Genomic DNA, 17,972 nt, shown 5'->3' with positions numbered 1-17,972 from the left:
TTATGGCTGTTCTTTCAAAAGTTTACAATTGAACATTGACTTAATACTGCTTCGAAACTTTACTATGAAGAAGAAAAATGGTGTTTTCTATTTATTATTTTAGTAGTTTACATCTAACACAATACTGTACTGTATTTACTTTTTTCCCCCTGCCTCTGTTGCTGCCTGATTGCATATTTCCGGTTCCAAATAAGGTATGTTGTTGAGTGGTCAGTTTGTAACTCTAGTATTCGTAACTCTGAGATTCTACCGTACATTAGTCTACACTGAAGCAAGTGATACACTTTGTCCTACAGCTAGACTTCTCTGCAAACATGTACAGTCAAAAAATAGTGTATTGATTTACATAACACAGCTGATCAAGTTCTGCATCAGTTTACAGTCAGTGCAATTCCATCTTTCCCTAAGAGCCTTCAGAACCCCACACTGAGCTAAATGAGATCCTACCTTTCTATTGTAGGACAGGGCAAAGCTTGCGCAGATAAGGAGGTTCTATCCACAGCCAACTGACCATTAAAGACTCAACCTGAGATTCATATATAATTATCTTCCAGTAATTTCAAAATTAAATTATTGGTAATTATTCTAATACCTAGTGTAGTCCTCTTTACCAAAGTGCACAATAAGGTAGAATACATCTCAGTATCTCTCAATAGTTTTGATTTACCTGGAATCTTTGTCTAACATGGCATCTGTTACAGAAGCATCTGAGTCACAATTAAGATTCTCGGAGTTTGTCTTAACTTCCTGTTTCACCATTTCCTCTAATTCTTTCAGACACAGATAATACTAGGGAAGATCATACACTTAGTTAATAATGAAGTCCATTGCCTTATTGAAAGGCACTTATCAAAACCAATATAGTGTTTGTTGTTATTACTTTACAGAGTGTCACATTTTATCACAGAAATACTTTTATTCCACTAGTTCTAAGAAGGACTTTTCTTACCTTACTCTTGTCTGGATCACAGTAATCCAAGAGGGCATCACAGAAATGGTATCCTATTGACTCTAAGTCTTCAGTGTGGAAGTGAGTGCCCCCTCTATTACCTGAAACATCAACAGAGATACTCACAAATGAAGACATAACTGTCCTGCTCCCTCCCTGCAGTGATATTTTCAGCCTGGTGAAAGTAAGTTAAAATTTCTTTGGTTCAAGACTAGTCGCTGCTCCACAAACTTATAATATAGCTCCCAGAAAAACACTCCACCCTTCCAAAGCCCTTGTGAAGGCTGTTGGTTTTCCAAGACATCTTAGAACAGTTTTCTACCCTCTCAATACAAAGCTCAAATGACATGATTATGACATTGTCTTGTTGTTCCTGTGCTCCATCTGACTGAAGCCAGAGTATGAGCAAAACTTCTTGGAATAGATCTGTTGGTCCCCATGCTTTTGATCAAATAAGGAAGTTAGTGCTTCTTAGTGTCCCTCCACCTTTCACCAGAGGTCAGAGGTTCATACCCTTCTTTCAGGAGTGGCTCACAGTAATTCTCCACATTGGCAGTCAATAAAACCAAAATGACCTTAAATAAAGCACAGCTTATTTAGCACACCAAATAGAAAATAGAAAGAAAAGTCATGTAATTACAAATCAAATTGAATACACTTGTTCATTCTAGAGACTGCACAAAATGTTAGGCCAGCTGTCCAAAAGTTTTGGGATAATAACCACTGAATAGTTCCTATAGCAAAGCTCTGACATTCTGGACCTGGAAAAGCTATGTGTCTGGTCAGCACTCTATCTTGGTCTGTGTGTGATCTCCTCCTTTCTCTGGGCAAGCAAACACCCTCTTTTATAGCCATTATGGCCTTTTCTACCCTAAGACAAATTTGACCTGTACTTCCCCACTGGTGCAACAATGGTGGAAGCTCTTGTCCAGACAGCGTAAGAATGCTGCAGACATGTCAGCCTGATGAGGTTCAATAAGGATAAGTGCAGGGTCCTGCACTTAGGACGGAAGAACCCAATGCACAGCTACAGACTAGGGACCGAATGGCTAGGCAGCAGTTCTGCGGAAAAGGACCTAGGGGTGACAGTGGACGAGAAGCTGGATATGAGTCAGCAGTGTGCCCTTGTTGCCAAGAAGGCCAATGGCATTTTGGGATGTATAAGTAGGGGCATAGCGAGCAGATCGAGGGACGTGATCGTTCCCCTCTATTTGACATTGGTGAGGCCTCATCTGGAGTACTGTGTCCAGTTTTGGGCCCCACACTTCAAGAAGGATGTGGATAAATTGGAGAGAGTCCAGCGAAGGGCAACAAAAATGATTAGGGGTCTGGAACACATGACTTATGAGGAGAGGCTGAGGGAGCTGGGATTGTTTAGCCTGCAGAAGAGAAGAATGAGGGGGGATTTGATAGCTGCTTTCAACTACCTGAAAGGGGGTTCCAAAGAGGATGGCTCTAGACTGTTCTCAATGGTAGCAGATGACAGAACGAGGAGTAATGGTCTCAAGTTGCAGTGGGGGAGGTTTAGGTTGGATATTAGGAAAAACTTTTTCACTAAGAGGGTGGTGAAACACTGGAATGCGTTACCTAGGGAGGTGGTAGAATCTCCTTCCTTAGAGGTTTTTAAGGTCAGGCTTGACAAAGCCCTGGCTGGGATGATTTAACTGGGAATTGGTCCTGCTTTGAGCAGGGGGTTGGACTAGATGACCTTCTGGGGTCCCTTCCAACCCTGATATTCTATGATTCTATGTCCACACTAAAGCTTCCCTATCGCTATTACTGATGGAGCGGCACCTACAGAAAATTCTAAATCCATGCTTTGACACTGTAGACAGTGTCCCCATTGTGAGTGTCTCAGAGGGGTGGAATTATATATGACATTACTTTAAACAAAACCAGTTTGGGACTAATAACATTTCTCCTCGCCTCTCACCAACTATCCTCAATAAGCAATCTCTCCACTCATTTGTACAATTGTTTCTGGCATATCTATTTCTAGCAATTTCATTGAATTTGGTAGGCAGGCCCACTAATTAATTATGTATTGGTTTCCAGTACATGTCTGTAATAACTGTGGCCTGAAAGTTAACGTATGCATACCCTGTGTTAAAATGCTCACTCTAACTTCATAGAATTTGTCATTTCTCTCTGTTAAATAGTATTCTTTGAGGATGATAGCTAAAACCATCACAGATCACTACTGCATCTGTAAAAACAAACAATCAAAACCAGATTTTGTTTGATGACCCCTACAATCTCCCTTGAATAAAAAAGGCCTTACCTAGTTTAGAGCCACAAAAAGTGGCTTCCAAAGTATAGCTGTTGCGGATGCCCATCTTCCACATCACTACTCGACCTGTCCCTTCTTTGCTTTTCTGTACTTTGAAATTGCAGTCTGGGAATGAAAACTTGAAAGGAGGATGTAGGGTTAGTTCCCTGTCTTTTAAGGAGCACCCTTTCCTACTAACGTAGAGATGAAGATACCAGTTTCTTCTTAACCTCAGTAATGTGTAAAACTTTCAAGCCAAAATAGGAAAATAGTTAAAGGTTCAATCCATCCTTCTTTCACCCTGTAGTACATAGGTATTGCATCACACATGGTGCATGACAGTCTTTCGATATTTAGGTACAACAGAGTGGTGGGTGGAATGAGAATCTGCCTTTGATTATACCAGTTTGTTTTACTTTAACAAGGATTTGTAATCCTTACACGTGTAACATCTTTTAATACTGCTGTTCATACTATCCCCATTAGTAGAACTAGCATCAGACTGCGGGGCCAGCCCCTCAAAGCCTCCAATTCTCTTTTTAACACTAAGATGGTGTGAGATGCATGTTTAGTAAAAGTCTGAATAGCTCTTCTGTCATGGGTGAACAAATCAATAATTTGGTATCCTGGGCCACATGGAGCTTTGGATCACCTCATCATTGTTTTCTGAAGAAAACAATTAGACTCAAATGCTACAGTAATAAATCTAGTGTGACGGTTTGTGTGTTGTGCTATTATTGAATTGCTGAATCCCTATTGGTTTAGAGAACGGATCTGTTGTGTGTTTTAGCCAATCAGAAGTCTTTTTATCAATAAAAGCACAATCTTGTAATGCTTAGTATCTTTACTAAGTTTGTTTCCAACTGACTGACATTTTAGCAAATCAAATTGGCTTACACAGATTTCATTTAGTATAGTAAAGGACTATTTCAAGTTAGCGACTTGCTTACCTTATCTGGGCAGTTCTTGCTCATCATGAGAGGAAAGATGCGTTGGTGCAAGCATGGCACCTCCACTTGCTCCCCACCATCACAGCCATACATGAAGACATTCTCTTTTCTGCTATGACCATGAAGATCACAATACAGGAGAATGTCACGCTCCTCCATCACTCTGTAACAAGAGAAGAAACAATATTTTACTACAAATGCTTTTTTTTCTGCATCAGCCAGGGCTGATGGATTGCAGCAATCTTCATAGGAATAATTAAATACATAAACATATGCTTAGCTTTAAGTATACAAGTAATCCCATTGATTTCAACAGGATTACTCATGTGCTTAGAATTAAGCATCCACTTAGGTGCTTTGATGGATCAGTGCCAAATAGCTCAGCACCTTGCAAGATCAAACCCAAAAAGTGTGCCATGGCTTAGTAACAACAGGATTCAAGTCTGTGCATCAGAACTTTGTGTTCATTTTATTAAAACAGTTATAATGAATCAATCATTCTTCATGAGTCCAAAAAGCTGGGAGTCATTATTTTTAAAAATGTGGGTAACTGAACTCTATTCCTTTTTAGATCTCATTTCCTTGATCTTCCTTTCTTCAACAACTATTATCTGGGACTTCCCTTCCATCTCCACATTTCCCTTCCCAAATACATTCACACTGGTAAATTTCCCCTCTAGTCCTATCAACCCTTGGGACCAAGAATGATCTTCAGCCACTTCAGGTGTATATTAAAACAATTTGTAGTATTGCACCAGGATGCTACTTTTATGTCCCTTCTTGTACGCCACATCATACACAAGGCACAATCTTGAGACTTATAACACACTACTAATATATAGCACAGAACTGTGTAGCCAATAGCTCTTTGCCCATTCAGGGCAAAAGAAGTATCAGTTTCAAGAATCAGTTTTTTCCAATATTGCAAGTTTTGGAATATGTTGCATTTTGTCTATAATTTTTTAAAAGAAACTTTGCAAAACTGCACAAGAATTGGCACAAGAAATTGCAAGCCCATTAGCAAGAATTTTTAATGAATCTGTAAACTCAGGGGTTGTACCGTATGATTGGAGAATTGCTAACATAGTTCCTATTTTTAAGAAAGGGAAAAAAAGTGATCCGGGTAATTATAGGCCTGTTAGTTTGACATCTGTAGTATGCAAGGTCTTGGAAAAAATTTTGAAGGAGAAGGTAGTTAAGGACATTGAAGTCAATGGTAAATGGGACAAAATACAACATGGTTTTACAAAAGGTAGATCGTGCCAAACCAACCTGATCTCCTTCTTTGAGAGAGTAACAGATTTTTTAGATAAAGGAAACGCAGTGGATCTAATTTACTTAGATTTTAGTAAGGCGTTTGATACTGTGCCACATGGGGAATTATTAGTTAAATTGGATAAGATGGGCATCAATAGGAAAACTGAAAGGTGGATAGGGAATTGGTTAAAGGGGAGACTACAACGGGTCCTACTGAAAGGTGAACTGTCAAGTTGGAGGGAGGTTACCAGTGGAGTTCCTCAAGGATCAGTTTTGGGACCAATCTTATTTAATCTTTTTATTACTGACCTGGGCACAAAAAGTGGGAGTGTGCTAATAAAGTTTGCAGATGATACAAAGCTGGGAGGTATTGCTAATTTAGAGAAGGACAGGGATACCCTACAGGAGGATCTGGATGACCTTGTAAACTGGAGTAATAGGAATAGGATGAAATTTAATAGTGAGAAGTGTAAGGTCATGCATTTAGGGATTAATAACAAGAATTTTAGTTATAAGCTAGGGACGCATCAACTAGAAGTAACGGAGGAGGAAAAGGACCTTGGAGTATTGGTTGATCATAGGATGACTATGAGCTGCCAATGTGATATGGCTGTGAAAAAAGCTAATGTCGTCTTGGGATGCATCAGGAGAGGTATTTCCAGTAGGGATAAGGAGGTTTTAGTACCGTTATATAAGGCACTGGTGAGACCTCACCTGGAATACTGTGTGCAGTTCTGGTCTCCCATGTTTAAGAAGGATGAATTCAAACTGGAACAGGTACAGAGAAGGGCTACTAGGATGATCCGAGGAATGGAAAACTTGTCTTATGAAAGGAGACTCAGGGAGCTTGGCTTGTTTAGCCTAACTAAAAGAAGGTTGAGGGGAGATATGATTGCTCTCTATAAATATATCAGAGGGATAAATACCAGAGAGGGAGAAGAATTATTTAAACTCAGTACCAATGTGGACACAAGAACAAATGGATATAAACTGGCCACTAGGAAATTTAGATTAGAAATTAGACGAAGGTTTCTAACCATCAGAGGAGTGAAGTTTTGGAATAGCCTTCCGAGGGAAGTAGTGGGGGCAAAAGATCTATCTTGCTTTAAGATTAAACTCGATAAGTTTATGGAGGAGATGGTATGATGGGATAACATGGTTTTGGTAATTAAATATTCATGGTAAATAGGCCCAATGGCCGGTAATGGGTTTTTAGATGGGGTAAGATCCAAGTTACCCGGGAAAGAATTTTCTGTAGTATCTGGCTGATGAATCTTGCCCATATGCTCAGGGTTTAGCTGATCGCCATATCTGGGGTCGGGAAGGAATTTTCCTCCAGGGCAGATTGGAAGGCCCTGGAGGTTTTTCGCCTTCCTCTGTAGCATGGGGCACGGGTCACTTGCTGGAGGATTCTCTGCTCCTTGAGGTCTTCAAACTACAATTTGAGGACTTCAATAGCACAGATATAGGTGTGAGGTCTTTTTTAGGAGTGGTGGGTGAAATTCTGTGGCCTGCATTGTGCAGGAGGTCAGACTAGATGATCATAATGGTCCCTTCTGGCCTAAATATCTATGAATCTATGAAGTTTTGAAAAAAAAAAAGGGGGGGGGGATTTAACACATCCCCCAAAAAAGCAGTTCCAGTAGGATTTCATGCAGGTGATGTGATATTAGCAGAATCATTCATGCTGGGCCATCACTCTGAATGGGAGTTGGCAATTCATGATGGATCAAGAAAGAAAGGGAAAAAAAGGATTACCCGTTTTTAGGTGATAATGTGCTAAATGTGAGTCTAGATATTTGGGGCATTTCAGCACATTTTTCTAAATGTATTTATTTTTATATTTTGCTATACCAGTTGCCTTTAAACTGTAAAACTGATGCAGGGTGAAGAGAGTGTTTTTCTGCTACACAACTTTGCAAAAGACTAGTCTGTACCCATCTATCATAAAAACTTTTGTCCTCTCTCAAATCTATACAAGTTGTCTCCTATGGGAGAACATTCAATTTTGTTCTCTAGCAGGCTCCAAAGTCCTTCCCCAGAGTCATCAGAAACTCTTGAAAGGGTCAGTATTAGATAGGCCAGAATGGAAATAAGTAAAAGCCAGTGTTTGAATTTGAACTTCTTTGAATATTTTTCTAATGGAAAGGTGGTAAGTTAGACAGAAGGATTCTTGTTTGAAGAATGGAGAGGCACAAAGGGAAAGTGCTTATGATTAAACATGTACCTGAGAATCAACACATACTGTAAATGACATTGTAGGTTAAATATTAGCTTTATCAGCACTGACAGACTCCTTTCAAAGCTAAAGCCATTAGAAGAACCCAGTTACATAAGCCAAACCTGAATGGTGACTCTGGGTATGAAGTTATATGTATAACCAGATGACTAGATGTATGCACTGCATAAGGAAGTGAAGCATTAGAAACCAAACACACTTATACTCAAATATACAGTAAATTTGATAGGACTAGTAGTCAAATACAAGGTTGGGATCCACTCTGGACTTGGCTCACTTTAGGGCACTGTCCTGCACCAATGAAGCTGTCAGATATTTTGCCACTGAATACAATGGGAGCAGAATTAGGGCCTTCATCTGTAAATATTGATGGGGAGTAGTGAGGAATAGGGCTATGAAAAAAAATCACTTTCTGTTCTGGGGCTGATGGTTCCCTGAAAAATTCTCCTTTGCTACCCAAGGTATCTTTTTCATTCCCTGTATTAAAGCTGTATTACAGGGTGCTGTGCAACAGAAAACATTGCAAACTACAATAAAAACTCAAGCTTCTTAGAATTTAAACAAATAATACAAACTGAATGGGTTAAATATGAGATGAGAGACAATAAATATGAGGCAAATATAGTGCAAACATTGGTTATATTAAATAACACACACTACAAATAGAAAGTTTTTTTGGGTCTGAAGAGAGGAGAGATGATGTTACCTTCTGATCATGTTCCGGGTGTACCAAACAGAAGGAAAAGATTCCTTCAGGTCTGATGTGTAATTACGATTTAAGTCCTGACCTGCTAAGGAGCAGCGATAATTTCCCACAATCACACCATCTGGGTTCAACATTGGTACTACTTTGAAGATAAAAGTGTCACGGAGCAACTGAGCATTGCCTGAGTTGCCCAGAATGTAATCCAGAAAGCCTTTCATTATCCAGGAGCTGTTTGTTTCGCCTGGGTGTACCCTCGCAGTCAAAATCACAGCTGCCTTACGCTTTGCCTCCTTGCCACTTTCTGAGGGACTGGTGATGGTTAAAACATACACTATATTTCTTGCTAGTGAATGGCACAAGATGCGGATCTTACAAAACTTGGACCTTACTGGATCTCTAGAGATGGCTGCCAGGTAGTCCTGCAGGTTGGAATAGGTGTAAGGATAGCAATGGGCAAAGTAGCAAGTGTCTCGGTCATGTGGGAACTGGAATGTCCAAGTGAGTGAGAAATACTGATGCCCATCTTGGCCAAGGTTGTTTTTGTAATACTTGATTTCATCTCCTGTCCTTTGCCAGCCAACTTGGTGTATCTTCGCATCCACTTCTGAGTACAACAGTGGACGCATACCGTGGTTGTACAGGCTGGTGGGCTTGGTGAAATTGACAATGGTGAAACGATAAGGCATTCCTGCGTGAGTGTTGGTTACTCGGAAGTAGTACCACTGGGTGTGTCTAGTTGTGTAGAGGTCAGTGCGCAGTGTCAGCTGGTATTCGAATTCACTACTGGTGTACAGAAAGAAGACAAGCATTTTTAATGCTGGTTACCACAGAAATACATTACAGACTCAAATCATGCTGGGGACTGTGGGACGGAGAAGGAATTTCTCCAACATCATGAAAAAGCACTGTACAATTAGCCACACTGGAAGTGTGGGGGGATTTCCACTTTCGTATAAACAATCAAAGCATAGGCTGCTGCTAGGGTCAGTATGTCAGACTAGATGGAATGCGTCAGTAATATAAACCTCACATTCCTTTAGTGCTTACGTAAAATAATTAAAATGTGTGACCAAACCAAGGCTCGTTAAAAAAAAATCTTGTGCAAAAAATTCACTAAACTAAATAAAAAAATATTGTCATCTGTGTAAAAAAAAAAGTGTGAATGTGTGTGTATGAACTTATGCAGGTAGGGTGAAATTTATAGCTGTGCTGAGAGCCTACATCACCATTTTGAAGCTTCACTGGTAACACCAGTTGTACATAGTTCTTGCCCAGACTCTTTGTACAGAAGTGAATTTCACCTATAGATAATATTTAATGCCATGGAACGGTTATGAGATTGTTCCATTTGAAGTCCACATGAAAATATTCTTAGGGCTTATTCTGTTAGTGTAATTCTGGGTGCAGGCCCCAATGACACTCAGGGTACTTACAAAGGCGCATTTGACTTCAGCTGGTGCCTACACTACCTCAACAAAGAGGAAAAGATCATAAACCTACACCTTGACCACCTTTTGCAGATTCCCACTCTCAAAACGTGCTTCAAAGATCAAAGTGTTGTCCCAGTCTTGAGCGATGACCTGCTTCGAGGGGTAGCTACCCCCTACTCGAGAATACACAAAACAGGATTCCTCGTTAGCTAGTGAAAGGAGCAGAACATACATATTATTCACAGTTGTGAATAATTTTCAGCAATGCTTAAAACCTTTTACAGAAATTACACACTTGATTTTTAGGGCATATCTAGTGTAAATTTTAAAAGGAGTTGTGAAAAGCTTTAGCCACTCCTTCCGAATGCCTTTCAATCCACCACATGGCTAAAACATCACCATTATGCTTTGAAAATTTATTTGTTTACTATTTTTCCTATTACTATAAAGCTCCCTTTTTACTTATAAATAGTCTCTGTATTAAATTTATCTTGTTTACAAGTGACAAGCTAATGCATTAACCCACCAGTTCCCAAAATGTGGCCAGAGAGAACTTACTGTTCACATAGTTTTAATTTGCCTCCTTTATTGTAGCTGCTAAATCAGATTAAAAGAAACTATTTTTTTTCCATTATTACTTTCTGTGTATGCAATTGCTGTAGTTGACACAGGGATGTTATACAATCATAAACTAGAAAGGAGATTGCCTGTGCTATCATGACTTGAAGGGGTGACGTCCATGAGACAATTTCTCCATTAAGGTATGATCCATGGTATAACAACATTTTAACCCCCTGCATCAACCCATCTCCCTATCTATACTTCGGTTCCCCTCCTAAAACCTACTGTGCACTGTTTCTGGCAAAAGAATAGTTACCATATCCAGCCAAGAGATGACTGGGTGTATTTCAATCCTAAAATTCTGATTCAGCAAAGCACTTAAGCATGTGCTTAATGCTCATTGACCTTAATGTAAAGCATATGCTGAAGTGTTCAGAACTGGAGCCTAAATTAAGTGATTCCTATACAATATAAAGCACCTTGAGATTTCTCTTGATGGAAAGCTCTATACACACTGAAAATTTTATAAAACCTGCCTCCTACTTCTATTATGGTTACTAGGAGCTATGCACAAAAATCCATTAATCATTATAAAGACCTTACATTTAAATAGGGCCTGTCATCCCAATGCACATTACAGCCATAGATTGATATACAAAATATACAAAGAATATCACTTCATTCACTGCTCAAACACTGCTCTGTCCAGACTGAAATGTGGCAACCATTTAACAGCACACAGAACACTAGGTGAGTGAGGCAGGAAATGATAAATACAATTTCCAAACTGGAGGTGGAATTTTATTAAGCAGAATGTAATTATTCAAGTGGGTATTTGGCCAGGACAGCAGGATTAAAACCCCATCTCTTGTGAAAAGTGCCCTGGGTCTTTAACACCTTCTATGATTCTATGATTACCTTAATCCCCAAGAAACACACACTCTTTATAACATGGTTTGTATGCAGCAATAAAGATTTCAGTGGTTAGTGATTACAACTGGTTGAGATCTTGGTTTCACATAACATCCAAAAGAAGGTGTTTTCAGCAACAGAGCTCCCCTAACACTATTGTGGTTCAGAAGAGAATCAGAAAACAGAGTACCACCAAATGAATCAAAAGTACCACTGCCAGTTAAGACAAAATCTTAACCTTTGTTATTAACAACTTTAAAAGTGCAGTTCAAGCAGTTTCTGAACATCAGTGGGAATTAGCCTGAAACTAGTTTGTTAATCTCTCTCTAGTGATGTTTTCATAATATTTGAGCAAAGAGAGTATGAACGTTCAAAAATGATTTTCTTCCATAATTGCAGGGATAAAACTGAAGATACATGTTGGCAGCAGACTCTTAGTATCTTGTTTGCAAATTATCACTTTATACTATGACCTTGTCAACTCTCTTAAGTTAAACAGAATCAGGTTGGGGGACTACTTATCCCCTTAGAGATCTGTAGTTAAGTAGTCCCCCAACCTGATTCTGTTTAACTTAAGAGAGTTGACAAGGTCATAGTATAAAGTGATAAGTTGCAAACAAGATACTAAGAGTCTCCTGCCAACATGTATCTCCAGTTTTATCCCTGCAATTATGGAAGAAAATCATTTTTGAACGTTCATACTCTCTTTGCTCAAATATTATGAAAACATCACTAGAGAGAGATTAATTAACAAACTAGTTTCAGGCTAATTCCCACTGATGTTCAGAAACTGCTTGAACTGCACTTTTAAAGTTGTTAATAACAAAGGTTAAGATTTTGTCTCGGTTATTTTTAGTAAGTCACAGACGGGTTGCGGGCAATAAGCAAAAATACACAGCAGCCCTGACCTGTCCCTGACTTTTACAAATAATATGGTGGGAGAGAAAGGGCCAGGGGGGAAGGAATGACACTGGATCTAAATGGAGAAGACTGATAGCATCAGCCCCACTGCCACGAGGGGGCACTGCCCTGGCTCCAGACCCTGCCACAGCTGCAGGACGGGGGCACACAGCAGCAGCTCTGGCTACAGAAGCAGGGGACAGTGGAGGGGGGGTGGGGCGGGGGAGGGGATGCACAGGCCCAGCTTCAGCTTCAACTCGGCTGAAGCTGCGGGTTGGAAGAGCACAGCCACAGATCCTGCAGCAGCTCCGAGGAGGGTGCAAAGCCCCTGCTCCAGCCAAAGCCATGGGTCCAGGATGCACAGCCCTGGCTCTGCCTCCACTGCTGACAGCTGAAGCCAAAGTCATGGAAGTCCGGTAAAGTTACAGAATCTGTGACTTCCCTGACCTCGGTGACTAAATTGTACCCTTATTAATAACATAAGCAGAATCCAAGGATGGGGAGAGAGCTCTAATTTATGTCTATATCTTCAGATATAGAAGCTTATCCAAAACTCATTAAAATCATGGGAAAGACTACTACTGACTTAAATTGGCTATGAATCAGGCCCCCCAAAAATAAAAGAAACCCAGTCAATCAAAATGGGTGCCAAAATTACATGCACCTTGTAATAACATTTCACAATGTGCTCCCACCTTCATCTGCTAAATAAACCACTGTGTCCTCTCTGGGATATTGGAACAGTGGCTCAAGCTCCAGGCCCGTTGGGTGGTACAGTGGCTCAGGCTCACGGGGAATCCAGTCTGAAAAAGAAGAGACAGAGAGAGAGCTAAACTACAAAGGGTGTCCATCACAAATGAAGGCTCTGAAAGCTGCTCCTTGATTCTTCTCCCTGCTTGTCAGGCAGCAACTTCAAAATGGTTTGTGGTAGGAATAAGTGAATCATGCCTTTTGGAAGATCAGAATTTTTCTTAGGTTTATACAAGGGTTTTATAAGCTCATACTTTACCTTGATAATTTGCCTTTAAAAACATCATCTGAGTGGATGTCATGTTTTGGGGTGCAATTCAGAGCAGTAAGAAGTTGTATCACTGCCTAACCTGTAACCGGGGGTGCCTTAAATGCTCTACTACTCTGGCTCAGAGCCCAGACACCAACAGGCAGCAGATAAGAATACAGTTCCGTGTGTGCATGTGCTGGGCAGCTCTGGTTTAGCACTTTGACCCCAGCAGCCTGCCTACAATACAACACCCCCACCCTTGTCTCCACCAGCCTTGGTTACTATTTACAGGGTGATACCAATACACTCCCTGTCCCGAATTTCCCCCAAACCATCTGCCCTGTAGTGTCCAGTCTTCTCCTGGAACTCAGAGAAGTAATAAGTTTCTTTGCGCCTTTAAAGAGACAAAAGCACCAGTTATTACTTAAAGTGGAGTTAATAATTATTCAATTCAAACCCAGCACTAGATTGGTTTAGATTATAAATAAAACAAGCGTATTAACCAAAAGAGAGGTTTTAAGTGAGTTCAAGTTCAAGAGCTGAAGACAAAATGGTTACAAGCAAATAAAAGTAAAATATGCTTCATAGTGGCTAAGGGCTTTCTACACTTGAAATGCTACGGCAGAACAGCTGCAGTGCTGAAGCTACAAGACTGTAGCATTTCAGTGTAGACGCTACCTATGCCAATGGGAGCGGTTCTCCCATTGACATAGATAATCCACCTCCCTGAGAGGTGTAAACTAGGTTGATGGAAGAATTCTTCCATTGATCTAGTGCTGTCTACACCACGGATTAGGTTGTCTTAACTACTTCACTCAGGAGTGTGGATTTTTCAGAAATATAGCTGGGTCAAGCTACCTTTTTAGTGTTGACCGGTACCAAGACTTAACTCAACAAGCTACAGCCTTGGTTCAAGGTAGATTTCTTACCAATCTCCTTCTTTCCAGCCATGGCTGTTTTTTTCTCAGTTAGAACCTTTCACCAAAGTACAAATGCTGGTTTCCCTTGTCTTCCTATGTGAAAGATCTTTGGCTAAGCAGGTTTCTCACATATATTCAGTTCCCACAGACTTCAGTTCCCACAGATTTCACTTGGTTGAAGGACTCATCTTTCTCATCTTGCAAGAACTCTGGCCCCTTCTGTCTATCCAGTGATGGATGCCAAGATGGCTTTTTTTCTCTCCTTATATCTTCCCAGACTCACTGTTTTGTCTCCAGATTCAGGATGACCTCATGCTGTTCTTCCTTCCTGTGGGCTTCCCATCCCCCTGCTGACTGGTATGTAAATGGGGCTTCCATTGTTTTTGGTCACATCTTGCTTAATTTCATTAGAGACAGGTAGATACAGTAAAACCTGCCAAGAGCGACCACTCATGGGAGTTAGCAAAAGTGGTCACTTGTAAGAGGTGGCCTCTTTTCAAAGGTATGCACACCAGAGAGTGGTGGTGTTCCGTGGCCTCTGCAGGTAATCGCTCGTGACAGGAGGTCTTTTTTCAGAGGTGGTCTTTAAAGTAGGTTTTACTGTAGCTGCCTTCCCTCCTGTCTAGGAGAAAATCTGTTTCTCCTTTTGTTGGGTCACAGACTTTAAAGCATAATATCAGTGAGTATTCATAATTCCTCACATAGAGTTAACACATACATTTTACAATTATATGAATCACCAATGTGTTATTGGTTATCATAATAGACCTTACTTGATACACTTTTATAATACAGCAATATCACATACAATCAGCTGATTCAATTACTTATCACTTGATGTTCAGACCCCTGCAAGAGGCTCTCTTGCCTACTCATTAGATTGATGGCTTTGTTTACCTTCTATGTAAATGTACCTTCATTGTCTGTGCCAGATGACCAGGCAGCTCAGACAAACAAATACACATTTGTTTGCCCAAGGCAGACTGTGCTTATGCATTGCTTGCCAAACTCATTTTAAGAACTTAATTCTAGCACATATTCATAACTCTTTGTACACACCTTGTACATACATCACACAAGAATATGCATGATCAGTGAATTATTTGTTTTCCAATGATATCTTACATGTCCCCTTTTGGATACAGAGTCTGACAAGAGTGTTAGGTGTAGTGAGTATGTCAGGTCTGACAAGAGTTGCTGACACAAAGAGTGAACCACAAATGGGCATCTGTGTCAAAGTGGGTTACTTTAAAAAAAGATGAGTGTATAGGGAAAGAGGAGAAAGAAACATAGGTGATGAAGCTCTACTGGCCATAGTGGCTGTTTGACCAAAACCAACAGATAAGTGACTATCTTAACTCAAAGGACAAGGGTGTTGCAGAAAGAAAAATGGAAATCCACATGGTTCAGAGATGCATACAGCTTGTTAAAGGTATGGATAAATTTATACATGATGACTGTTTGCTAGGATTATTTAACTTGTAAAGAAAAGTCAGCAAGACTGGAGTATTCAAACTATGAAGGACACATCGAAAGTGTAGCTGTCCTTCCTTTTTACCCTACCCTAGGATAAAAGAACAGAGTAGTCAATTGATTAAATTAAAGGGCAATAAATTTGGACCACAGTTTTAGTACCTATGAATAATTCTCATTCACAATTCGAAATAAAAACAAGTATTGGATGGGAGGGTGTATTATTCTCTGGTAAAACTGATTTTCTACATTCCTGTACTACTCCTGATAATGCTAGTGACTGGAAGTCTATCAATTGATATATGTCACTGTTGTTAACACTCTGGATCTTTGCTTATGACATGACTAGAACTCTCAGCCCATAAAACAGTTTGTAAGGCTGTGGCTAGAGGCTCCAGTTACAGCTATCTGCACATTCACATGAAGGGTGTCAAAACAAGCCCCACAGAATCAGACGTACAACTTCCATTATTGATAATGGGAGACTGCACAACTCATTCTCTTTGTTAAAACTGCCCACTCAATATAAGAAAGTGCTGTATCAAACGAATGATCATGCCTCCTCCATCATACCATGGGCCAGGCATATAGGTACAGAGGTGTTCATCTGTACATTTTAAATTTTAAGAAGTGTTTATATATTTGAAATATTACGTCCTCACCTCTTCTTCGGTCAAGGACAAAGGCAAGAACTGGAGTTGTATGAAAAGAGATGTCACATATCTATAATATGGGCTGCAGATTTTTCCTCCCCTAAGGAAGGGGGAGCAAAAAACTTTTTTGCTATAGAGAAGCCAAGCAAATTTGGGATCCTAGAGAAAAGTAAGAGACATTAAACATGTTTTGCTGCAAAGTTCACCTTTAAACCATTAATCAAGAGGTGAAAGTCTCCATTATTCCCATTACTAGTAGTCTTCTGAGTGATCCGGTTCCTGTAATAATTTCCAAAAATAATGTGATTTTGATTTAACTCCTTTTCCTCCCCTGCAGTTAATGTATATTAGAAAGGGGTTGATAGGATGTGAGGGAGAGATATTCCTGGTGGAATTCTGCATCACTGCGCATGTGCAGAATTCATGTCCCTCACAGATTTCTTTGCTTCCCCACAGAAAAATGACTTCTGATGAGGAAGCAAAGGGAAGCCTCAAGAGTGGTCATGTGCCCCTCCCCAGCAGCACAGGCAGGTCAGTTTGGGCTCCTGGAGCAGCCAGTAGAGACATAAATCACCGCCGGCGGAGGGGAAGGGGGCTGGACAGTCTTGTGTGTGATAAAGAAAGACACTGTGTCCCTCTCACATGCTATTGTGGCACGCTTGGCATGGAGGGGCAGGGCTTTGGGTTGTTTCTGACGAAGCAGGCGTGGGGCAGTCTCTGTCCCCTCAGGCAGAGCAGAGTGTAGCAGCCTCCCTGCTCAGTAAATTGTTCCCATTGTCATTGTGAGGAACTGTCTCAGACTGACGTGTCAAAAGAGGAGATTTTGGAACAAATTGATAAATTAGACACTAATAGTCATGAGGACAAGATGGTATTCATCCAAAAGTTCTGAAGGGACTCAAATATGAAATTGCAGAACTATTAACTGTGGCATGTAATCTATTGCTTAAATCTCTGTACCAGATGACTGGCAGATAGCTAATGTAACGCCAATTTTTGAAAAAAGGCTCCAGAGGCAAATCTGGCAATTACAGGCCAGTAAGCTTAACTTCAGTACCAGGCAAACTGGTTGAAACAATAATGAAGAACAGAATTATCAGACTCACAGATTAACATGATTTGTTAGGGAATGTGCAGCACCACTCAAAAACTCTAACATAGTGGTTCCCAAACTTGTTCTGCCACTTGTGCAGGAAAATCCCTCGGCCCACGCCGCTTCCAGCAGCTCCCATTGGCCTGGAGCAGCGAACCACGGCCACTGGGAGCAGCGATCAGCCAAACCTGCAGACACGGAAGGTAAACAAACCAGCCAGGCCTGCCAGGGGCTTTCCCTGCACAAGTGGTGAAACAAGTTTGGGAACCACTGCTCTAACAGAATGTGTGGAACCATTAGGAAAGGGACAGATAATAAGACAGAAAATATCATAATGCCACGATATAAATCACTGGTACGCTTACACCTTAAATACAGTGTGTAGTTCTGGTCTCCCTATTTCAAAAAGATATATTATAATTGGAAAAAGAACAGAGAAGGGCAACAAAAATGATTAGGGTTATTGAACAACTTCCATATGAGGAAAGCTTAAAAGACTAGGACTGTTCAGCTTAGAAAAGAGATGACTGACAGGGGACATGATAGAGGCCTATGAAATCAAGAACGGTGTGGAGAAAGTGAATATGGAAGTGTTATTTACCCTTTCACACAGCACATGAATTGGGTACCCAATGACATAAATAGGTAGCAGGTTTAAAA

At 40.5% G+C, this 17,972-nt stretch overlaps 1 protein-coding gene across 1 annotated transcript in view; it reads right to left on the bottom strand.

The window, feature by feature from the left end:
- Positions 1-17,972, bottom strand: part of AGBL3 (AGBL carboxypeptidase 3) — a 68,784-nt gene that overhangs the window by 41,999 nt on the left and 8,813 nt on the right. The window contains exons 5-11 of the mRNA XM_084637676.1: positions 12,869-12,976; positions 9,871-10,009; positions 8,371-9,153; positions 4,169-4,331; positions 3,231-3,357; positions 950-1,050; positions 668-789 (exon numbers count right to left, since the gene is read on the bottom strand). Of these exons, the coding sequence (XP_084493802.1) occupies positions 668-789; positions 950-1,050; positions 3,231-3,357; positions 4,169-4,331; positions 8,371-9,153; positions 9,871-10,009; positions 12,869-12,976 (1,543 nt within the window). The remainder of the gene's footprint in view (positions 1-667; positions 790-949; positions 1,051-3,230; positions 3,358-4,168; positions 4,332-8,370; positions 9,154-9,870; positions 10,010-12,868; positions 12,977-17,972) is intronic.

This window comes from Lepidochelys olivacea (genome assembly GCF_965140295.1).
Source record: "Lepidochelys olivacea isolate rLepOli2 genome assembly, chromosome: 1".
NCBI classification, from domain to species: domain Eukaryota; kingdom Metazoa; phylum Chordata; order Testudines; family Cheloniidae; genus Lepidochelys; species Lepidochelys olivacea.
This window is presented reverse-complemented; position numbering and strand designations above follow the sequence as displayed.